This window comes from Nerophis lumbriciformis, linkage group LG31, assembly GCF_033978685.3.
Source record: "Nerophis lumbriciformis linkage group LG31, RoL_Nlum_v2.1, whole genome shotgun sequence".
Lineage (NCBI taxonomy): Eukaryota > Metazoa > Chordata > Actinopteri > Syngnathiformes > Syngnathidae > Nerophis > Nerophis lumbriciformis.
Genome location: NC_084578.2, coordinates 6,828,901 through 6,850,863, shown reverse-complemented (window position 1 = coordinate 6,850,863; position 21,963 = coordinate 6,828,901). Strand labels below are relative to the sequence as shown.

At 41.9% G+C, this 21,963-nt stretch overlaps 1 protein-coding gene across 2 annotated transcripts in view; it reads left to right on the top strand.

Annotated features, from left to right (window-relative positions):
- Window positions 1–21,963, top strand: part of thsd7ba (thrombospondin, type I, domain containing 7Ba) — a 518,989-nt gene that overhangs the window by 317,906 nt on the left and 179,120 nt on the right. For both annotated transcript variants that reach the window (XM_061926051.1, XM_061926050.1), the window contains exons 14-15: window positions 12,254–12,520; window positions 21,018–21,196. In XM_061926051.1, the coding sequence (XP_061782035.1) occupies window positions 12,254–12,520; window positions 21,018–21,196 (446 nt within the window). The remainder of the gene's footprint in view (window positions 1–12,253; window positions 12,521–21,017; window positions 21,197–21,963) is intronic.

Below are 21,963 nucleotides of genomic sequence, written 5' to 3'. Positions count from 1 at the left end.
GGACAAAAGTCTGTCCCCCGTAATATAGTTTAAGAAAAACAAAAGTTTTAGTGCCTTATACACATTTTTCTTTAAAAAATGGTCATCCAAACATTAGTAAAATAATAATAATAATAAAATAATATAATGAGAGCTTTTCTTTTTATTAATGCTGCTTCCTATTAGCTACATCTAAAATCACTAATCCTCTCCACCATGGTGACACTTTTTACATTGGGATGATATTTGTAAGAAACATAGTTTGTTGCCATGGTAGAGAGGATTAGTGATTTTAGACGTATTTTAAACACTACCGACTGCTACCAGCCATGTCGCGTCATCCGTAAAATAATTTACCGGTATTTTTTAGAAGCAGTTTAGTAATTGTTTTTATGTATTAGTACTGCGGTACTTTATTAATACATTTATATCGTACAACCCTTTTTTTTTATTGTATTTTTTGTTATATTTTTGTATTATTGTTTTATTTATTTTTTCAAATTTTTATTTGTATTTATCTATTTATTTATTTTGTTGTATCTTTATGTATGTACAAAAGCCTTCCCCCTTAATATAATTTAAGAAAAATATTTTTTTTAGTGCCTTATACGTATTTTTCTTTAAAAAATGGTCATCCAAACATTAGTAAAATAATAATAATAAAATAATATAATGAGAGATTTTCTTTTGATTGATGCTGCGTCCTATTAGCTACCTCTAAAATCACTAATCCTCTCCACCATGGCGACACTTTTTACATTGGGATGATATTTGTAAGAAACATAGTTTGTCGCCATGGTGGTGAGGATTAGTGATTTTAGAGGTAGCTAAAAAACAACCGACTTCAGATGGACGTTAGCTCCTAGCTAGCTAACGGCTAACAAGAGCATTAGAGGCGCTTCAGTGTCAATAGCGTCAAACTTATTGTTAGTTGTTAAGCCAAAATGCGTATATTCTCCTTTTTCTATCACCTCACTGTTTCTGCTTGTGAGTACTCCGCGCGTGTGCTTTTACCAGCAATGCCCCGTCGTCCGGAGAAAAAAAAAGTACCCGTATTTTCCGCACCATAAGGCGCCCTGGGTTATAAGCCGCGCCTTCAATGAACCGCATATTTCAAAACTTTGTCCACCTATAAGCCGCCCCGTGTTGTAAGCCGCATCCAACTGCGCTAAAGGAATGTCAAAAAAACAGTCAAATAGGTCAGTCAAACTTTAATAATATATTAAAACCAGCGTGATGTGGGCGCGCATGGAATCGTATATCAACATGGACGGAGCTGCGTGAAAAAAGCCACCCGGCCTCTTCGCGTAAACTTAAACTTAACTTAACCACTCGCTCATCTTTTCTTCATCCATCCCTTCGAGTTAGCTTTTATGATGACGCCGGCTGGAAAGGTCTCTTTTGGCAAGGTTTTCCTTTTGAATATCACCATGGGTGGAAGTTTCTGGCCATTAGCACGGCAAGCTAGAACCACAGTGAAGGATGACTTCTCATTCCCTGTGGTGCGAATATTCACCGTACGTGCTCCCGTTGTATCCACAGTGCGGTTCACAGGAATATCAAAAGTCAGTGGAACCTCGTCCATGTTGATAATGTTCTCTGGCCGGATCTTTTTTTCAGCTATCTTGTTTTTACAATATGCACGGAAAGTAGCCAGCTTTTCTTGAAAGTCTTTAGGCAGTTGCTGTGAAATAGTAATCCGTGTGCGGATGGAGAGACTGCGTCTTTTCATGAACCGGATCCCTGTCGCTTAGTAGGAGCCATTTTGTGGTCTTTACAGATGTAAACACACAAAGGAAATGAAACGTACGGTAATATCCGCGCGCTTTTTCTTCTTCTACGCGGGCGGGTGGTTGCTTACAGTAGAAGAAGAAGCGCTTCCTGTTCTATGGGGGCGGGTGCTTACCTTGGCGGTTGCTTGCGTAGAAGAAGAAGCACTTCCTCTTCTACGGGGAAAAAAGATGGCGGCTGTTTACCGTAGTTGCGAGACCGAAACTTTATGAAAATGAATCTTAATATTAATCCATGTATAAAGCGCACCGGGTTAAAAGCCGCACTGTCAGCTTTTGAGTAAATTTGTGGTTTTTAGGTGCGGCTAATAGTGCGGAAAATACGGTACAGGTATTTTTCAGAAGCGGTATAGTTTTTACTTCATTAGTCCTGCGGTACTTTATTATTACCGGTATACCGCATAACCCTTTTTTAAATTGTATTTTTATGTTATATTTTTGTATTATTTTGTTTTAATATTTTTTTCTTATGTTTATTTGTATTTTTGTTGTTGTATTTGTTTGTATTTACAAAAGCCTGTCCCCCTTAAAATAGTTGAAGAAAAAGAAAAGTTTTAGTGCCTTATACAAATGTTTCTGAGTAAAATAATAATAATAATAATAAAATAATAAATGACAGCTTCTCTTTCCATTGATGCTGCCTCCTGAGCTGTCACTCCTTATCAGCAATTTAGACACTTTTTTACATTTTGTTGGATAAAAACCCCCCAAACAGCGTGCATGGAAATGAATGCTGATTATAGCCATGAGTCATCATTAAGAGCCCCGCATGTCAGTTTCCTTTCAGCGGAAATAATAATTTAAGATTGTCAGGGAAAGGTTTTTGAAATGATAGTTTTTTGTCGGAGCTGCTGCTTGACCCACTTATTCTGTTGCTGTGGCATGACATTGTTTTGCTACTCAGGAGATGTCAATCATATGTTGATGTATTCTGTTGGAACACATCAACAAAACTACAAGTTTTATAGTCAAGGATGACATTGAATGTGTTTGCTTTAATTCAATGTGTTATTGCTTCAGTTTATGAATGTTTGATGCCATAGATTTGACCTGTGTACATACACCTACTGATGCCTAGTCTGGACACATCCTCAGTGACCTCTCGGATTCACCGGGCGTTTCCTGTCTCTCAACTGGTCATACCCCGTCCTCCAAGCGACCCAACCTGGGGTGATCAAATCCCCCGGCTTGTGTCCAGACGGCTGGCTCGATACCATGACTCCAAGGATCTCCTCTGTTGAGCCACAACCATCTCGAGGCCCTTTCCGCCACTTCGGTGGTACTGCGGATGGCTCTCCTCTTTCTCTCTCCATTGATGCCCAAACTGCTGAAGGCTCTGACCAAGGAACGGGCTGCAAATCCTCTGCATCCAACCTCCGCAGGGAAACACTTTGCTCTCCAACCAGCCTGTTGACAGTCGCTGACCAGTCCTGCATACTTGGAGAGCTTCCTCTCAAAGGCTTCTTCCAGGCGATCGTCCCACGGGACTGTCAGGTCCAGACGGATAGCTAGCTACCATGACTCCAAGGATCTCCTCTTTTGTGTCGCAACCATCTCGAGGCCCTTTCCGCCGCTTCGGTGGTACTGCGGATGGCTCTCCTCTTTCTCTCTCCATCGATGCCCAAACTGCTGAAGGCTCTGACCAAGGAACGGGCTGCATCCAACCTCCGCAGGGAAACACTTTGCTCTCCAACCAGCCTGTTGACAGTTGCTGACCAGTCCTGCATACTTGGAGAGCTTCCTCTCGAAGGCTTCTTCCAGGCGATCTTCCCACGGGACTGTCAGGTCCAGACGGATAGCTAACTACCATGACTCCAAGGATTTCCTCTGTTGAGCCACAACCATCTCGAGGCCCTTTCCGCCGCTTCGGTGGTACTGCGGATGGCTCTCCTCTTTCTCTCTCCATTGATGCCCAAACTGCTGAAGGCTCTGACCAAGGAACGGGCTGCAAATCCTCTGCATCTAACCTCCGCAGGGAAACACCTTGACCCTCCAACCAGCCTGTTGACAGTCGCTGACTAATCCTGCATACTTGGAGAGCTTCCTCTCGAAGGCTTCTTCCAGGCGATCTTCCCACGTGACTGTCAGGTCCAGACGGATAGCTAACTACCATGACTCCAAGGATCTCCTCTTTTGTGTCGCAACCATCTCGAGGCCCTTTCCGCCGCTTCGGGGATACTGCGGATGGCTCTCCTCTTTCTCTCTCCATTGATGCCCAAACTGCTGAAGGCTCTGACCAAGGAACGGGCTGCATCCAACCTCCGCAGGGAAACACCTTGCTCTCCAACCAGCCTGTTGACAGTTGCTGACCAGTCCTGCATACTTGGAGAGCTTCCTCTCGAAGGCTTCTTCCAGGTGATCTTCCCACGGGACTGTCAGGTCCAGACGGATAACTAGCTACCATGACTCCAAGGATCTCCTCTTTTGTGTCGCAACCATCTCGAGGCCCTTTCTGCCGCTTCGATTGTACTGCGGATGGCTCTCCTCTTTCTCTCTCCATCGATGCCCAAACTGCTGAAGGCTCTGACCAAGGAACGGGCTGCATCCAACCTCCGCAGGGAAACACCTTGCTCTCCAACCAGCCTGTTGACAGTCGCTGACCAGTCCTGCATGCTTGGAGAGCTTCCTCTCGAAGTCTTCTTCCAGGCGATCTTCCCATGGGACTGTCAGGTCCAGACGGATAGCTAGCTACCATGACTCCAAGGATCTCCTATTTTGTGTCGCAACCATCTCGAGGCCCTTTCCGCCGTTTCGGTGGTACTGCGGATGGCTCTCCTCTTTCTCTCTTCATTGATGCCCAAACTGCTGAAGGCTCTGACCAAGGAACGGGCTGCAAATCCTCTGCATCCAACCTCCGCAGGGAAACACTTTGCTCTCCAACCAGCCTGTTGACAGTCGCTGACCAGTCCTGCATACTTGGAGAGCTTCCTCTCGAAGGCTTCTTCCAGGCGATCTTCCCACGGGACTGTCAGGTCCAGACGGATAGCTAGCTACCATGACTCCAAGGATCTCTTCTTTTGTGTCGCAACCATCTCGAGGCCCTTTCCGCCGTTTTGGTGGTACTGCGGATGGCTCTCTTCTTTCTCTCTCCATCGATGCCCAAACTGCTGAAGGCTCTGACCAAGGAACGGGCTGCATCCAACCTCCGCAGGGAAACACCTTGCTCTCCAACCAGCCTGTTGACAGTCGCTGACCAATCCTGCATACTTGGAGAGCTTCCTCTCGAAGTCTTCTTCCAGGCGATCTTCCCACGGGACTGTCAGGTCCAGACGGATAGCTAACTACCATGACTCCAAGGATCTCCTTTGTTGAGCCACAACCATCTCGAGGCCCTTTCCGCCACTTCGGTGGTACTGCGGATGGCTCTCCTCTTTCTCTCTCCATTGATGCCCAAACTGCTGGAGGCTCTGACCAAGGAACGGGCTGCAAATCCTCTGTATCCAATCTCCGCAGGGAAACACTTTGCTCTCCAACCAGCCTGTTGACAGTCGCAGACCAGTCCTGCATACTTGGAGAGCTTCCTCTCAAAGGCTTCTTCCAGGCGATCTTCCCACGGGACTGTCAGGTCCAGACGGATAGCTAGCTACCATGACTCCAAGGATCTCCTCTTTTGTGTCGCAACCATCTCGAGGCCCTTTCCGCCGCTTCGGTGGTACTGCGGATGGCTCTCCTCTTTCTCTCTCCATCGATGCCCAAACTGCTGAAGGCTCTGACCAAGGAACGGGCTGCATCCAACCTCCGCAGGGAAACACCTTGCTCTCCAACCAGCCTGTTGACAGTCGCTGACCAGTCCTGCATACTTGGAGAGCTTCCTCTCGAAGGCTTCTTCCAGGCGATCTTCCCACGGGACTGTCAGGTCCAGACGGATAGCTAACTACCATGACTCCAAGGATTTCCTCTGTTGAGCCACAACCATCTCGAGGCCCTTTCCGCCGCTTCGGTGGTACTGCGGATGGCTCTCCTCTTTCTCTCTCCATTGATGCCCAAACTGCTGAAGGCTCTGACCAAGGAACGGGCTGCAAATCCTCTGCATCTAACCTCCGCAGGGAAACACCTTGACCCTCCAACCAGCCTGTTGACAGTCGCTGACTAATCCTGCATACTTGGAGAGCTTCCTCTCGAAGGCTTCTTCCAGGCGATCTTCCCACGTGACTGTCAGGTCCAGACGGATAGCTAACTACCATGACTCCAAGGATCTCCTCTTTTGTGTCGCAACCATCTCGAGGCCCTTTCCGCCGCTTCGGGGATACTGCGGATGGCTCTCCTCTTTCTCTCTCCATTGATGCCCAAACTGCTGAAGGCTCTGACCAAGGAACGGGCTGCATCCAACCTCCGCAGGGAAACACCTTGCTCTCCAACCAGCCTGTTGACAGTTGCTGACCAGTCCTGCATACTTGGAGAGCTTCCTCTCGAAGGCTTCTTCCAGGTGATCTTCCCACGGGACTGTCAGGTCCAGACGGATAACTAGCTACCATGACTCCAAGGATCTCCTCTTTTGTGTCGCAACCATCTCGAGGCCCTTTCTGCCGCTTCGATTGTACTGCGGATGGCTCTCCTCTTTCTCTCTCCATCGATGCCCAAACTGCTGAAGGCTCTGACCAAGGAACGGGCTGCATCCAACCTCCGCAGGGAAACACCTTGCTCTCCAACCAGCCTGTTGACAGTCGCTGACCAGTCCTGCATGCTTGGAGAGCTTCCTCTCGAAGGCTTCTTCCAGGTGATCTTCCCACGGGACTGTCAGGTCCAGACGGATAGCTAGCTACCATGACTCCAAGGATCTCCTATTTTGTGTCGCAACCATCTCGAGGCCCTTTCCGCCGTTTCGGTGGTACTGCGGATGGCTCTCCTCTTTCTCTCTTCATTGATGCCCAAACTGCTGAAGGCTCTGACCAAGGAACGGGCTGCAAATCCTCTGCATCCAACCTCCGCAGGGAAACACTTTGCTCTCCAACCAGCCTGTTGACAGTCGCTGACCAGTCCTGCATACTTGGAGAGCTTCCTCTCGAAGGCTTCTTCCAGGCGATCTTCCCACGGGACTGTCAGGTCCAGACGGATAGCTAGCTACCATGACTCCAAGGATCTCTTCTTTTGTGTCGCAACCATCTCGAGGCCCTTTCCGCCGTTTTGGTGGTACTGCGGATGGCTCTCTTCTTTCTCTCTCCATCGATGCCCAAACTGCTGAAGGCTCTGACCAAGGAACGGGCTGCATCCAACCTCCGCAGGGAAACACCTTGCTCTCCAACCAGCCTGTTGACAGTCGCTGACCAATCCTGCATACTTGGAGAGCTTCCTCTCGAAGTCTTCTTCCAGGCGATCTTCCCACGGGACTGTCAGGTCCAGACGGATAGCTAACTACCATGACTCCAAGGATCTCCTTTGTTGAGCCACAACCATCTCGAGGCCCTTTCCGCCACTTCGGTGGTACTGCGGATGGCTCTCCTCTTTCTCTCTCCATTGATGCCCAAACTGCTGGAGGCTCTGACCAAGGAACGGGCTGCAAATCCTCTGTATCCAATCTCCGCAGGGAAACACTTTGCTCTCCAACCAGCCTGTTGACAGTCGCAGACCAGTCCTGCATACTTGGAGAGCTTCCTCTCAAAGGCTTCTTCCAGGCGATCTTCCCACGGGACTGTCAGGTCCAGACGGATAGCTAGCTACCATGACTCCAAGGATCTCCTCTTTTGTGTCGCAACCATCTCGAGGCCCTTTCCGCCGCTTCGGTGGTACTGCGGATGGCTCTCCTCTTTCTCTCTCCATCGATGCCCAAACTGCTGAAGGCTCTGACCAAGGAACGGGCTGCATCCAACCTCCGCAGGGAAACACCTTGCTCTCCAACCAGCCTGTTGACAGTCGCTGACCAGTCCTCCATACTTGGAGAGCTTCCTCTCGAAGTCTTCTTCCAGGCGATCTTCCCACGGGACTGTCAGCTCCAGCAGCACAGCTTGTTTGGCGGACTCAGACACGAGGACAAAGTCTGGTTGCAGGGTGGTGACTGCGATATGGCTGGGGAACTTCAGCTGGTTTTCAAGGTCCACCAACAACTGCCAGTCTCTTGCAGACATTTTTATCAACCACATTGCTACAATAATAAACATTTCAAAAGAGTAAAACCCACTCATTGTACATTAACACAACAAGGAGGAACTGACAAAAAAGCAGCAGACATACGAGAGATAGCACTTCGCTCCGCTGTTGAATAAGTCTGCTTTGGCATTTTTTTCCAGAAAAGTCAGATCTCATCACAATTTAAACTTGCTGTGCTAGGAACCCTGCTTTGTTGATTCTTCCATACTTTAATGTATACCATTAATGTACTCTTCGCAAATTCCACGCAGGTCTGTTGATTTTTTTAGGGACTCAAATTAAGTTAGCAAAATGTACAAACCTTGTCAAAAGTGTAAAAACACAGAAACATTTGTTTTTTAATTATGTCCACAAAGTTCAGTGAGCAGGTTGAATTATGTGTGACCATGTCTGGTTTTTTTTTTTATATGGACGCCAGTGGCGCAAACAGCAGCGACACCCGAGACGTAGTCGCAGAACTCTCCGGCTGCTGAACTTCTGGCGCCACTCACGCCCACCTTCTCGGCAGCCACGAATGTGGCCTTTCCGTGGTCGCCCGCCTCGCCTCCGGCGGCGGCGTTCCATTCGCCGCCGCCACCTGACTTGTCCCCGGTGGATTCGGGGACACGTGGCCTGGCGACCCTCCGCCAAATCCTCCCTCCACCCTCCCTTGACTCTTGAACTTTGTTATAGTCGGGGGGGGTTTAGTTTTGCCAGGGGACATCTGGAATCTGTCCCTTAAGGGGGGGGTACTGTTATGACCCGCTGCCCGGATCATATTTTTGTTTTTGTTTTCAAGTCACTTGTGTTTCAGCACCTCTTGAGTTTGTTTCTGTTGCCATGACGGCAGATTATAGTCACCAGCCTCTGGTTAGTGTCCCGGACGCGCACCTGTTGCCCGGGCACTAATCAGAGGGCTATTTAGTTTACGCGCTGGCCTCACTCGGTCTGTTGGTTTTGTATGCTCCTATGCAACAAGTTACGCTTTTGGTTTCTCTCATAGTCTACAGTTTTGATATTAGCATCTTTTGGCTACCGTCTTGTTTTCCGTGCCGTGGTGCACCGCGCAGCATTTTGTTCTGCAATCAGAATAAATCATTTATTCTCACCTGCAAGCCGCTTCCTGACATCCCTCTGCATCTTGAAAAGACGACCTCCGGCATCACAATGCCACGCAACTGTAACAAATTTACCTAAATTAATGATGTTGTCCATGTTGGTATAGTAGCATCGTCTAAATTGTCAAACTATTACAATGAATGCAAACTCCCAGTGGGTAAGTGTGGCAGTGCTCTGCCATGGGTTCCCCTGACTACCGCACATTGGCACGAGAGCCCGGTATTCTGGATACAATACTGTCCTTATTGAGTCCCACCCTGCGGCAAACGCACTCGACTTTTCAGTCTTAGTCTCTCTGTTGTGCTCTCCAGCGCGTGTCTTCTCTTCTGGCTCCAACTCCCAACTCCAACCACGTGTCTCTCGTACCGGCTGTTGCTAATAAAGGCGACAGGTGATTAGATAACAAGCCCCAGCTGGGCAATCTACTCACCTGCCGCTGTCTTCGAGGCCGGTACTATTATACCCCGCTCCGCGGCAGGCCCGCAGGCCACGCCCCCCCTCCACAATAAGATTATTTAATAAACTCATGACGACAGCGGGTATTATTTGGCAAGTGGGCCGTAGTTTGGCCACCCTTGCTATACATGATCTGTGGTAATGTTTTACCGTCCTTTCAGCAACTTTAAATCAAGTATGTTATCATTTCCCTCAAAATACGACCGATTTACAATGTTCTGGTATAATTCTGACTTATCCACCCTCAAATTGCTCGAGTTAATTTGCAGGTAAAGTGGTTGGTTCCCTGGCTTTTGAGGTATAGTCTGCGTTTGGTCCGTGGGGTTGAGTCCGGAGGATTTGGAAAAGCCATTCCAGAAGCTCAATGTAATCCTCCTTCATCCATTCCAAAAGTTTTAATGTGCGTTCGTCGTCCCTGTCCAGTTGGAATACCCAATTGTGTCCCAGTTTTGTCCGTCTATGTAAATTTGAAGAATTCGGAGGTGGTCCTCCCTTGTTGCGTTCGCTCTGTGCTCTGCACCAGTGGAAAAAAGGTTACAAATATAATTGAATTAGGCACTAAACTTGAACTATTCCATTTTATTAGCCACAGAGGTCCAACTACTTTTATGTTGTTGTAATTTAATGCAGTCATTACGTTTGCACCATTTACTTCAGAGGACTATGATTCAAAGTGAATTCTTTCTGGACGACATATATGTCTGCAAATATTTGTAATCATTGCCCGGAGTCATGCAAAGTACTCTTTAATTATGCATTGTGAGGGAAAAAAATGGATCCCTTGGCATTGGTTTGACTGATGTTTTAATATTTGCCATGACTTTCTTTCAGGCCATCCATTCGTCCGTTTTCTACCGCTTGTTTCAAAGTAAAAATCATTTCGGGTGAGCGTTAAAAAGCCTGAATGAAACAGAAAATTGAGCTGTAAGAATTGATCTTATGAACCCTAACTACTGTATTTTCCGGACTAAAAGGCGCACACAAAAACAATTCTCAAAGCTCGACAGTGCGCCTTATGTACAGAATAATTCTGGTTTTGCTTACCTGCTGTAGAGGTTTCCCTCTTGTGGTGGAATCTTCTGATGCCGACGGATCTTCTTGACCCCGGTAGACAGTTTGAATCACGTCTTTTATTGCCACACACAAGTCTCCGCTCTCCTGCATGTGTCTCGCTCTGCTCCAACTCCCCACAACGTGTCTCTGTCCGGCTGCTGCTAATAAGGGCAACAGGTGATTAGATAAAAATCCCCAGCTGGGTAATCTACTCACCTGCCCGCTGGCTTCGAGGCCGGTCCTTACACACCCCGCTCCGCGGCAGGCCCGCAGACCACGCCCCTCTCCACACCTGCCTCGAAGCAATTTTATTTGGTACATGTTGTAATGATAAGTGTTGGCAGTAGATGGCAGTCAAACATAAGAGATATGTGTAGACTGCACTATGATGGCAATATGACTCAAGTAAACAACACCAACAGTTTATATGTTCCATTGGAAATATAGAACATTACACACAGCGCTTAAAAATCTATCAAAATGTTTTAGTACGACTTTGGTAAGCTATGAAGCCGCACCGCTTGATGTGCTTCAACATAGGAGTATTATTATGGTGTGTGTATTAGGTAAGTTATATTATCTGGCGTTTTGTTTATGCATAAGCAACTTTTCTTACCTTCTGGTACCTGATGATCTGTATTTGGGATCTGCATAAATCCTGAAAAATTGTGTAAGTCCGCCTTTGTAGTCCGTGCCGACACCATAGTCGATAAGCTTCTTCTTCGTCTCTATCTTCTTGTTATGGGACATTCATCCTCCACTGTTGCCATTTCTAATATAAAGTAGTTTAAAGTTCTTACTTATATCTGTCAGTAAACTCACCATGAAAGCGCTAAAACATACCGGTGTTGTGAGTTTACATTATTCACCCAAGGAACTTTAGTTATTAGAGAGTTCCGGTCGGACGGTTTTTCACGGGACATTTCCGGCGGATGATAGAGATGCTGCTCCGTTATTGATTGAAGTAAAGTCTGAATGTCATTAAAACCGTTAGCTCCATCTTTTGACACTTCTTCCACTCCCGTCCTTGCACGCTACACCACGTAAATAAGACCGCCCACAAAACCGCGCATCCGGAAGGGACTTGAAGATGATCTGTAAAACATCATATATGCAACATTTTGACCGAAGAACCACCATTACATGTTATGTAGACCACAAGGAAGCGTTTTCTACTTAGAAAAAAATAATAATAATATGACCCCTTTAATGCGCCTTATAATCCGGTGCGCCTTATATGTGAAAAAAATCTAAATTAGACCATTTATGGTCCGGAAATTATGGTACTCCATTTTCCACTCATCTCTCAAGACATTGAAGTGTGTCCTGGCCAAGCTGTGACGGTACAGGAGGAAGGGGATTCCTATGTTGCGATTTACCTGACACATGAAACGTGACGATTATGGGCGAGGTGCACTATTTACTGTAGCCGCCAGATGGCAGTGAAAATGTGAGTTTTGGCGATTCAAACGTCAGTTGCTATGGAGAGTGACGCTTTCCACCATTTTCAGCAGACTGCATTGCTCTCACGCAAGGTCCACCCAGGAACGGGGGCCATATAAACCCCTTCCCTTCTGTACTTGTAAGGATACATGATCAATAGGCGTATTGTCAGGTACAAACACTGATGACATTTATTAAACAAGACAAGAAGCAAGGAATTAAACGGAGACAGAATTCAATTTGGCTTACATACAATTATTCTGACACGTATCCTAAAGACTTCAAACTACTAACCCGCACATTTTATTTGTTACAAATGATCTTTTCTATCATTGTGTCGTCCCTCCCAGGTCGTAGTAAAAAGAAGGAGCAGTGCCTGGATGAGGCGTTATACCCGCTGGAGGAGAAAGAGGCCTGTCCCTGCGAGGAGTACCTGTCCCAACCCTTTGGCAACTGGTCCGACTGCATCCTTGACGAACCTTCGACTCCGGACTCCCTGCAGGGTTGGATGAGCTCCCAGGAGGTGAAGGAGTGCGGTCAAGGCCTGCGCTACACAGCCGTGGCCTGCCTTGACCAACGGGGAGGTCTGGTCGAGCCCACGCTGTGCACGGACGAGGGTAAGGTCTCAACCACGTTCATGGCAGATGGCATTCTCCACAAAAAAAAACGAAGCGATGTTTTACAATTAATGCTTAAAACCCACACAAAAACATGAAGGTCGAATTGTTGGTGTATTTTTGCCCCAGCCCAAATTTAAAGTTATATCAAAGTACCCCTTAGGAAGACCTGAGACATTTGTGGTCCTTTTGATTTATTTTTTTTGCATTTGAAGATGACATCATGTTAGTGGCTGCGATGAGGTGGCGACTTGTCCAGGGTGTACCCCGCCTTCCGCCCGATTGTAGCTGAGATAGGCTCCAGCGCCCCCCGCGACCCCAAAGAGAATAAGCGGTAGAAAATGGATGGATGGATCATGTTAGTGGAAATATAGCCACAGGACGTGTAAAATAATTAATCTCTAATAAAGTTTTTATTAGCATGAGATATTTAAGTGAGTATACATTGGAGTTCCAAGGGACTCTTTGGTCCCCCATTGACTCCCTTCTATAATGACCATTTTTCCATATATTGAAAACCTGTTCATTTATAATGTTTTTTACATGACAACTTTATGAATCCAAGGAAGACATGCAAATCCTATTAAAGGTGTAATTTCACCCCTCAACCACTAGATACCGCCAGAGTACCATAGAGTACTGTGTATTCATATTAGACGCAAAGTTGCTTTGAATCTGCCAACGACTTACGCAGTCGTGGTCAAAAGTTTACATACACTTGTGAAGAACATCATGTCATGGCTGTCTTGAGTTTCCAATCATTTCTACAACTCTTATTTTTTTGTGATAGAGTGATTGGAGCACATACTTGTTGGTCACAAAAAACATTCATGAAGTTTGGTTCTTTTATGAATTTATTATGGGTCTACTGAAAATGTGAGCAAATGTGCTGGGTCAAAAGTATACATACAGCAATGTTAATATTTGCTTACATGTCCCTTGGCAAGTATAGTATAGATTTTGAATCGAGAATTTTTTCGAATCGAGAATATATTCGGAATCAAATCATCGAATCGAATCATAGAACTGGCACCCAGTGTTCTTAAACAAGTATAGATTTTGAATCGGAAATTGTTTCGAATCAAGAATTGTTTCAAATCGAGAATTGTTTCGAATTGAGAATTGTTTCGAATCGAGAATTGATTCGGAATCGAATCGTTACACTCAACAATCGAATCAAATCATAGGACTGGCACCCAGTGTTCTTAAAAAAGTATAGATTTTGAATTGAGAATTGTTTCGAATTGAAAATTGATTCGGAATCGAATAGTTACACCTAAGAATCGAATCGAATCTTAGAACTGGCACCCAGTTTTCTTAAAAAATTATAGATTTTGAATCGAGAATTGATTCGGAATCAAATATTTACACCCAAGAATCAAATCGAATCATAGAACTGGCACCCAGTGTTCTTAAAAAAGTAAAGATTTTGAATCGGAAATTGTTTCAAATCAAGAATTGTTTCGAATTGAGAATTGTTTCGAATTGAGAATTGTTTCGAATCGAGAATTGATTCGGAATCGAATCGTTACACTCAATGATCGAATCAAATCATAGGACTGGCACCCAGTGTTCTTAAAAAAGTATAGATTTTGAATTGAGAATTGTTTCGAATTGAAAATTGATTCGGAATCGAATAGTTACACCTAAGAATCGAATCGAATCTTAGAACTGGCACTCAGTTTTCTTAAAAAATTATAGATTTTGAATCGAGAATTGTTGCGAATCGAGATTTGATTCGGAATCAAATATTTACACCCAAGAATCAAATCGAATCATAGAACTGTCACCCAGTGTTCTTAAAAAAGTAAAGATTTTGAATTGAGAATTGTTTCGAATAGAGAATTGATTCGGAATCGAATAGTTACACCTAAGAATCGAATCGAATCATAGAAGTGGCACCCAGTTTTCTTAAAAAATTATAGATTTTGAATCGAGAATTGTTTCGAATCGAGAATTGATTCGGAATCAAATATTTACACCCAAGAATCAAATCGAATCATAGAACTGGCACCCAGTGTTCTTAAAAAAGTAAAGATTTTGAATCGGAAATTGTTTCGAATCAAGAATTGTTTCGAATTGAGAATTGTTTCGAATTGAGAATTGTTTCGAATTGAGAATTGTTTCGAATTGAGAATTGTTTCGAATTGAGAATTGTTTCGAATCGAGAATTGATTCGGAATCGAATCGTTACACTCTATGATCAAATCAAATCATAGGACTGGCACCCAGTGTTCTTAAAAAAGTATAGATTTTGAATTGAGAATTGTTTCGAATTGAAAATTGATTCGGAATCGAATAGTTACACCTAAGAATCGAATCGAATCTTAGAACTGGCACTCAGTTTTCTTAAAAAATTATAGATTTTGAATCGAGAATTGTTGCGAATCGAGATTTGATTCGGAATCAAATATTTACACCCAAGAATCAAATCGAATCATACAACTGTCACCCAGTGTTCTTAAAAAAGTAAAGATTTTGAATTGAGAATTGTTTCGAATAGAGAATTGATTCGGAATCGAATAGTTACACTTAAGAATCGAATCGAATCTTAGAACTGGCACCCAGTTTTCTTTAAAAATTATAGATTTTGAATCGAGAATTGTTTCAAATCGAGAATTGATTCGGAATCAAATATTTACCCCCAAGAATCAAATGGAATCATAGAACTGTCACCCAGTGTTCTTAAACAAGTATAGATTTTGAATCGGAAATTGTTTCGAATCAAGAATTGTTTCGAATTGAGAATTGTTTCGAATTGAGAATTGTTTCGAATCGAGAATTGATTCGGAATCGAATCGTTACACTCAATGATCAAATCAAATCATAGGACTGGCACCCAGTGTTCTTAAAAAAGTATAGATTTTGAATTGAGAATTGTTTCGAATTGAGAATTGATTCGGAATCGAATAGTTACACCTATGAATCGAATCGAATCTTAGAACTGGCACCCAGTTTTCTTAAAAAATTATTGATTTTGAATCGAGAATTGTTTCGAATCGAGAATTGATTCAGAATCAAATATTTACACCCGAGAATCAAATCGAATCATAGAACTGGCACCCAGTGTTCTTAAAAAAGTAAAGATTTTGAATTGAGAATTGTTTCGAATAGAGAATTGATTCAGAAGCGAATCATTACACCCAAGAATCAAATCAAATCATAGAACTGGCTCACAGTGTTCTTAAAAAATTATAGATTTTGAATCGAGAATTTTTTAGAATCGAGAATTGATTCGGAATCGAATTGTTACACCCAAGAATCGAATCTTAGAACTGGCACCCAGTGTTCTTAAAAAAGTATACATTTTGAATTGAGAATTGTTTCAAATCGAAAATTGTTTCGAATCGAGGATTGATTCAGAATCGAATCATTACACCCAAGAATCGAATCGAATCATAGAACATGCACCCAGTGTTCTTAAAAAAGTATAGATTTTGAATCGAGAATTGTTTCAAATCAAGAATTGATTTGCAAGCGAAATCGTTACACCCAAGAATCAAATTGAATCAAAGAACTGGCACCCAGTGTTCTTAAAAAAGTATAGATTTTGAATTGAGAATTTTTTCGAATCGAGAATTGATTTGGAATCTAATTGTTACATCCAAAAATTGAATCTTAAAACTGGCACCCAGTGATCTTAAAAAAGTATAGAATTTGAATTGAGAATTGTTTCGAATCGAAAATTGATTCGGAATCAAATATTTACACCCAAGAATCAAATCGAATCATAGAACTGGCTCACAGTGTTGTTAAAAAAGTATAGATTTTGAATCGAGAATTTTTTAGAATCGAGAATTGATTTGGAATCGAATTGTTACACCCAAGAATCGAATCTTAGAACTGGCACCCAGTGTTCTTAAAAAAGTATACATTTTGAATTGAGAATTGTTTCGAATCGGAAATTGTTTCGAATCGAGGATTGATTCAGAATCGAATCATTACACCCAAGAATCGAATCGAATCATAGAACATGCACCCAGTGTTCTTAAAAAATTATAGATTTTTAATTGAGAATTGTTTCAAATCAAGAATTGACTTGCAAGTGAAATCGTTACACCCAAGAATCAAATTGAATCAAAGAACTGGCACCCACTGTTCTTAAAAAAGTATAGATTTTGAATTGAGAATTTTTTCGAATCGAGAATTGATTTGGAATCTAATTGTTACACCCAAAAATCGAATCTTAAAACTGGCACCCAGTGTTCTTAAAAAGTATAGAATTTGAATTGAACATTTTTTTTAAATAATAATTTTCTTGAATTGAGAATTTTTTCAAATCGAGAATTAATTCGGAATCAAACCGTTACACCCAAGAATCAAATCGAATCATAGAACTGGCACCCAGTGTTCTTAAAAAAGTATACATTTTGAATTGAGAATTGTTTCGAATCGAAAATTGTTTCGAATCGAGGATTGATTCAGAATCGAATCATTACACCCAAGAATCGAATCCAATCATAGAACATGCACCCAGTGTTCTTAAAAAATTGTAGATTTTGAATCGAGAATTGTTTCAAATCAAGAATTGATTTGCAAGCGAAATCGTTACACCCAAGAATCAAATTGAATCAAAGAACATACATACACCCAGTGTTCTTAAAAAAGTATAGATTTTGAATCGAGAATTGTTTCAAATCAAGAATTGATTTGCAAGCGAAATCGTTACACCCAAGAATCAAATTGAATCATAGAACTGGCACCCAGTGTTCTTAAAAAAGTATAGATTTTGAATTGAGAATTTTTTCGAATCGAGAATTGATTTGGAATCTAATTGTTACACCCAAAAATCGAATCTTAAAACTGGCACCCAGTGTTCTTAAAAAAGTATAGAATTTGAATTGAATTTTTTTTTTTAATGAGAATTTTTTTGAATTGTCAATTTTTTCGAATCGAGAATTGATTCAGAATCAAACGGTTACACCCAAAAATCAAATCGAATCATAGAACTGGCACCTAGTGTTCTTAAAAAAGTATAGATTTTCAATCGAGAATTGTTTCGAATCGAATCGTTACACCCAAGAATTGAATTGAATCATAGAACATCCAGTGTTCTTAAAAAAGTATAGATTTTGAATTGAGAATTTTTTCTAATTGATTTGGAATCTAATTGTTGTACCCAAAAATCGAATCTTAAAACTGGCACCCAGTGTTCTTAAAAAAGTATAGAATTTGAATTGAAAATTTGTTTGAAATGAGAATTTTTTTGAATTGAGAATTTTTTCGAATCGAGTATTGATTTGGAATCAAACCGTTACACCCAAGAATCAAATCGAATCATAGAACTGGCACCCAGTGTTCTTAAAAAAGTATAGATTTTCAATCGAGAATTGTTTCGAATCGAATCGATACACCCATGAATCGAATTGAATCATAGAACTGTCTCCCAGTGTTCTTAAAAAGGTATAGATTTTCAATCGAGAATTGTTTCGAATCAAATCAATACACCCAAGAATCTAATTGAATCATAGAACTGTCACCCAGTGTTCTTAAAAAAGTATAGATTTTGAATTGAGAATTTGAATTGAATTTTTTTGTATTGAGAATTTTTTTGAATTGAGAATTTTTTCGAATCGAGAATTGATTCGGAATCAAACCGTTACACCCAATAATCAAATCGAATCATAGAACTGGCACCCAGTGTTCTTAAAAAAGTATAGATTTTGAATCGAGAATTGTTTCAAATCAAGAATTGATTTGCAAGCGAAATCGTTACACCCAAGAATCAAATTGAATCAAAGAACTGTCACCCAGTGTTCTTAAAAAAGTATAGATTTTGAATTGAGAATTGTTTCGAATTGAGAATTGATTCGGAATCGAATAGTTACACCTAAGAATCGAATCGAATCTTAGAACTGGCACCCAGTTTTCTTAAAAAATTATAGATTTTGAATCGAGAATTGTTTCGAATCGAGAATTGATTCGGAATCAAATATTTACACCCAAGAATCAAATCGAATCATAGAACTGGCACCCAGTGTTCTTAAAAAAGTAAAGATTTTGAATTGAGAATTGTTTCGAATAGAGAATTGATTCGGAATCGAATCATTACACCCAAGAATCAAATCGAATCATAAAACTGGCTCACAGTGTTCTTAAAAAAAGTATAGATTTTGAATCGAGAATTTTTTAGAATCGAGAATTGATTTGGAATCGAATTGTTACACCCAAGAATCGAATCTTAGAACTGTTTGTTTGAAATAAGAATTCTTTTGAATTGAGAATTTTTTCCAATCGAGTATTGATTCGGAATCAAACCGTTACACCCAAGAATCAAATCGAATCATAGAACTGGCACCCAGTTTTCTTAAAAAAGTATAGATTTTCAATCGAGAATTGTTTCGAATCGAATCAATACACCCAAGAATCGAATTGAATCATAGAACCTTCACCCAGTGTTCTTAAAAAAGTATAGATTTTGAATTGAGAATTGTTTCGAATAGAGAATTGATTCGGAATCAAATCTTTACACCCAAAAATCGAATCGAATCATAGAACTGGCACCCAGTGTTCTTAAAAAAGTATAGATTTGGAATCGAGAATTGATTCGGAATCGAAACGTTACACCCAAGAACCGAATGGAATCGAACTGTGTGGTGCCCAAAGAAATAACATATATAGTTATTCAGTGCAGCATTAGTACTCTACTTCTAGTTTGCGGCACAGAAGGGTTTGTCCAATCCTTTATCAACTTAAACATTGAACAAAAACATTTTTTTTAAACATATGCAGCTTACAAAAAAAAAACATTATTTTCAGTTTTCTGAAATGACTTGAGGACTTTTGAAAAATCTTGACCAGAGTTGCCAAATTTTTATTTTTTCCCCGGGACCTCTGTTCATGTGTGGACATAAGGCCAAAATTGCATACCTGCCAACTACTCCGGTTTTCCCGTAATTAGTACGGTTTTCATCAACCTATTCCGGGTTACGGTTGCAGTGATAAAAAATACGGTTTTTCATTAATTAAAAAAAAAAAAGTTTTTTTAAATGCGCGAGGCTATTTATAGCACCGCTGCCAAGCACGAGGCACCTGTTGCCATTGTTTCCAAACGAGCGAACGATCATGGAATCAGCCGGAGAAAAATCGCAAACGAGTCTTAAACCGAAAAGAAAACTGCAGTCATTCCGTGAAGAATATTCAAAAGCCTATCCGGGAATAATTATCCGTTCCAAAAAGGGTGAAAACTACGCGAATTGCACCTTGTGCAGACAAGATTTTTCGATCGGACACGGAGGAATTAGCGATGTAAAAAGACCACGTTGGGACAAAAGAACACAAGTCTAATGCCGTTGCTAGCGATACAAGTGGGAAACTTTCAACGTTTTTCGGATTTTAGCCACAAAAAGGTAATGACACCAATGTTATCTATTGGAATTGTTTAGTACTGTTATACTGTTAAAAGTGTTTATACTATTTATGCTTTCAAGTCCAAGTTGAAGAAATCTTGTTAAATGTTGACAGCATAACTACCAAAATACAGAAGTATGTCCTTAATATTTTTGCAGTGCTATTTCTGTTGAAAAGTTAAAATGATTACATTAGATATATGATGTGCCACTTTTCAAGTGTCTGATGGCTTAAATTCATTTTCATTAATTTTTCATATTTTGAATTCTTTTGAAAGGCTTACAAAAAAACTACATTTGAATTGTAATTCCATGCTATTGACAGGACTATTAATTTTAATGAAGTTAGCTTACCATGTTTACAGTATGATAATTGTGATAGAAATGTGAATTTTAGGCACAGAATATTTTATACAATTGAACAAGGCAGTAGATTATACAAGCTTGGACAGAAAGTTAATAATGACACCATTTTTTTTTTTTTATGGAATTGTTTAGTACTGTTTTACCATTTGTTTACTGTAAAAAGTGTTTATACTGTTTATACTTTCAATTAACAAATTGAAGTCTTGTGAAAGGTTGACAGGATAACTGGCATTAACTGTCAAAATAATTTCAAACTATTGAAGTTAGCTTACAGAATAAACATGTCAATCAACCCATATGATTTTTGCTGTAATATTTTTGTTTTGAAAAGTCACTGTGACTGATAGAAAAGTGATGGTTTTAGCAACATTTTAACCTGTCTGAATGCTAATAATCATTTTGCGTCGGGGGGGCGAAGCCTGAACCCCCCACCAGGACTTTGTCCTGGACCTACCGGGGCCTGCGGCCCCTGGACCCTGGCTACTAGGTTTTTCTGATTTCAAAAGTTGGCAGGTATGAAATTGCATATAAAATATAGATAGTGGCACGGCAATAAGCAATGCATTGTGTAGTTTCAAAACCCAGGAGAAGTTTCTCAATGCTGTGCTGGCACAGTTGGGCAGAAAGACACTCATTAGCCTGATAATTAGTTTCTGGTCACAGCGAGCAAATGTGGCAGAGCACAGGCCAACGTGGGAAATTATTCATGTGACCCATAATGAAGCTGTCGCCCAAAGTGTGAGTCAGACCTCCCTCTCCTGTCTGCCAACATTCTGTTTCAGGCTACACGGTGGAGATGTGCCACGTCCCTTGTCCCCTGGACTGTAAACTCAGTGACTGGTCCGCATGGTCGGCCTGCAGTGCATCCTGTGGCAGTGGGCTGAAGGTCAGATCCAAGTGGCTGAGAGAGAAGGCGTTTAACGGGGGGCGGCCGTGCCCAAAGCTTGACCTGAAAAACCAGGTAAGAGGAACACAACAGCTGAACAAAACGCAACGGTTCTCCAGGGACCATCAACTTAGTTTGTCCATAGCTGTTTCAGTACAGTACATAGAATATAGGCACTTGAGAGATGCATTTACATTTTAATGAAGATGCAACACTTGTAGTTAAGCCCATCCATTACCCACCCATAGTGTTTTGCACTCTTGTCTTTTATAGAGCGCAATCTGCACTTAAAGTCCACTCATGTTCACCACCATTACACGTGTAATTTGACAGGCTCGACTGGATGTCAAATTGTACTAATGGTGTCAACAGGGAAGAATACCATGTTTAACAGTTCTTGCCGAATAGGAGACATGCTGTGCACGTCTTCTGAGTGCCTTCAGAAATCTTCCTTTGCTCTCTCACGCTATCTTGTGCTGTCACACATAAACATGCGTCTTACTTTTACATTCAACGTGTCTATTTTGGCTTGAATACCCTAAAAATGGTGCGGGAATCAGAAAAGTCGGCCCAGAAAGTTTGCAGACTACCTGAAATGTAGACTGAATGGTCTCATGCCCACAAGCCTATGCCATGGTTCTACCATAAAAGGCTACAGGGAAGGCGCAAAAACAAGTCTTGAACTAGTCCGTTGTACGGTTGAAATACTCAAATTTTGAAGAATCCTGCCTGATGAGGTCTTTGAAAAGGTCTTCAGGACAAGACTCAGGTTTCTACCTGCACCTCAAGGAGAAACAGCCCTCCTTTGAGGACGGATGGTTTGAAAGGGGACTGAAGGAAGC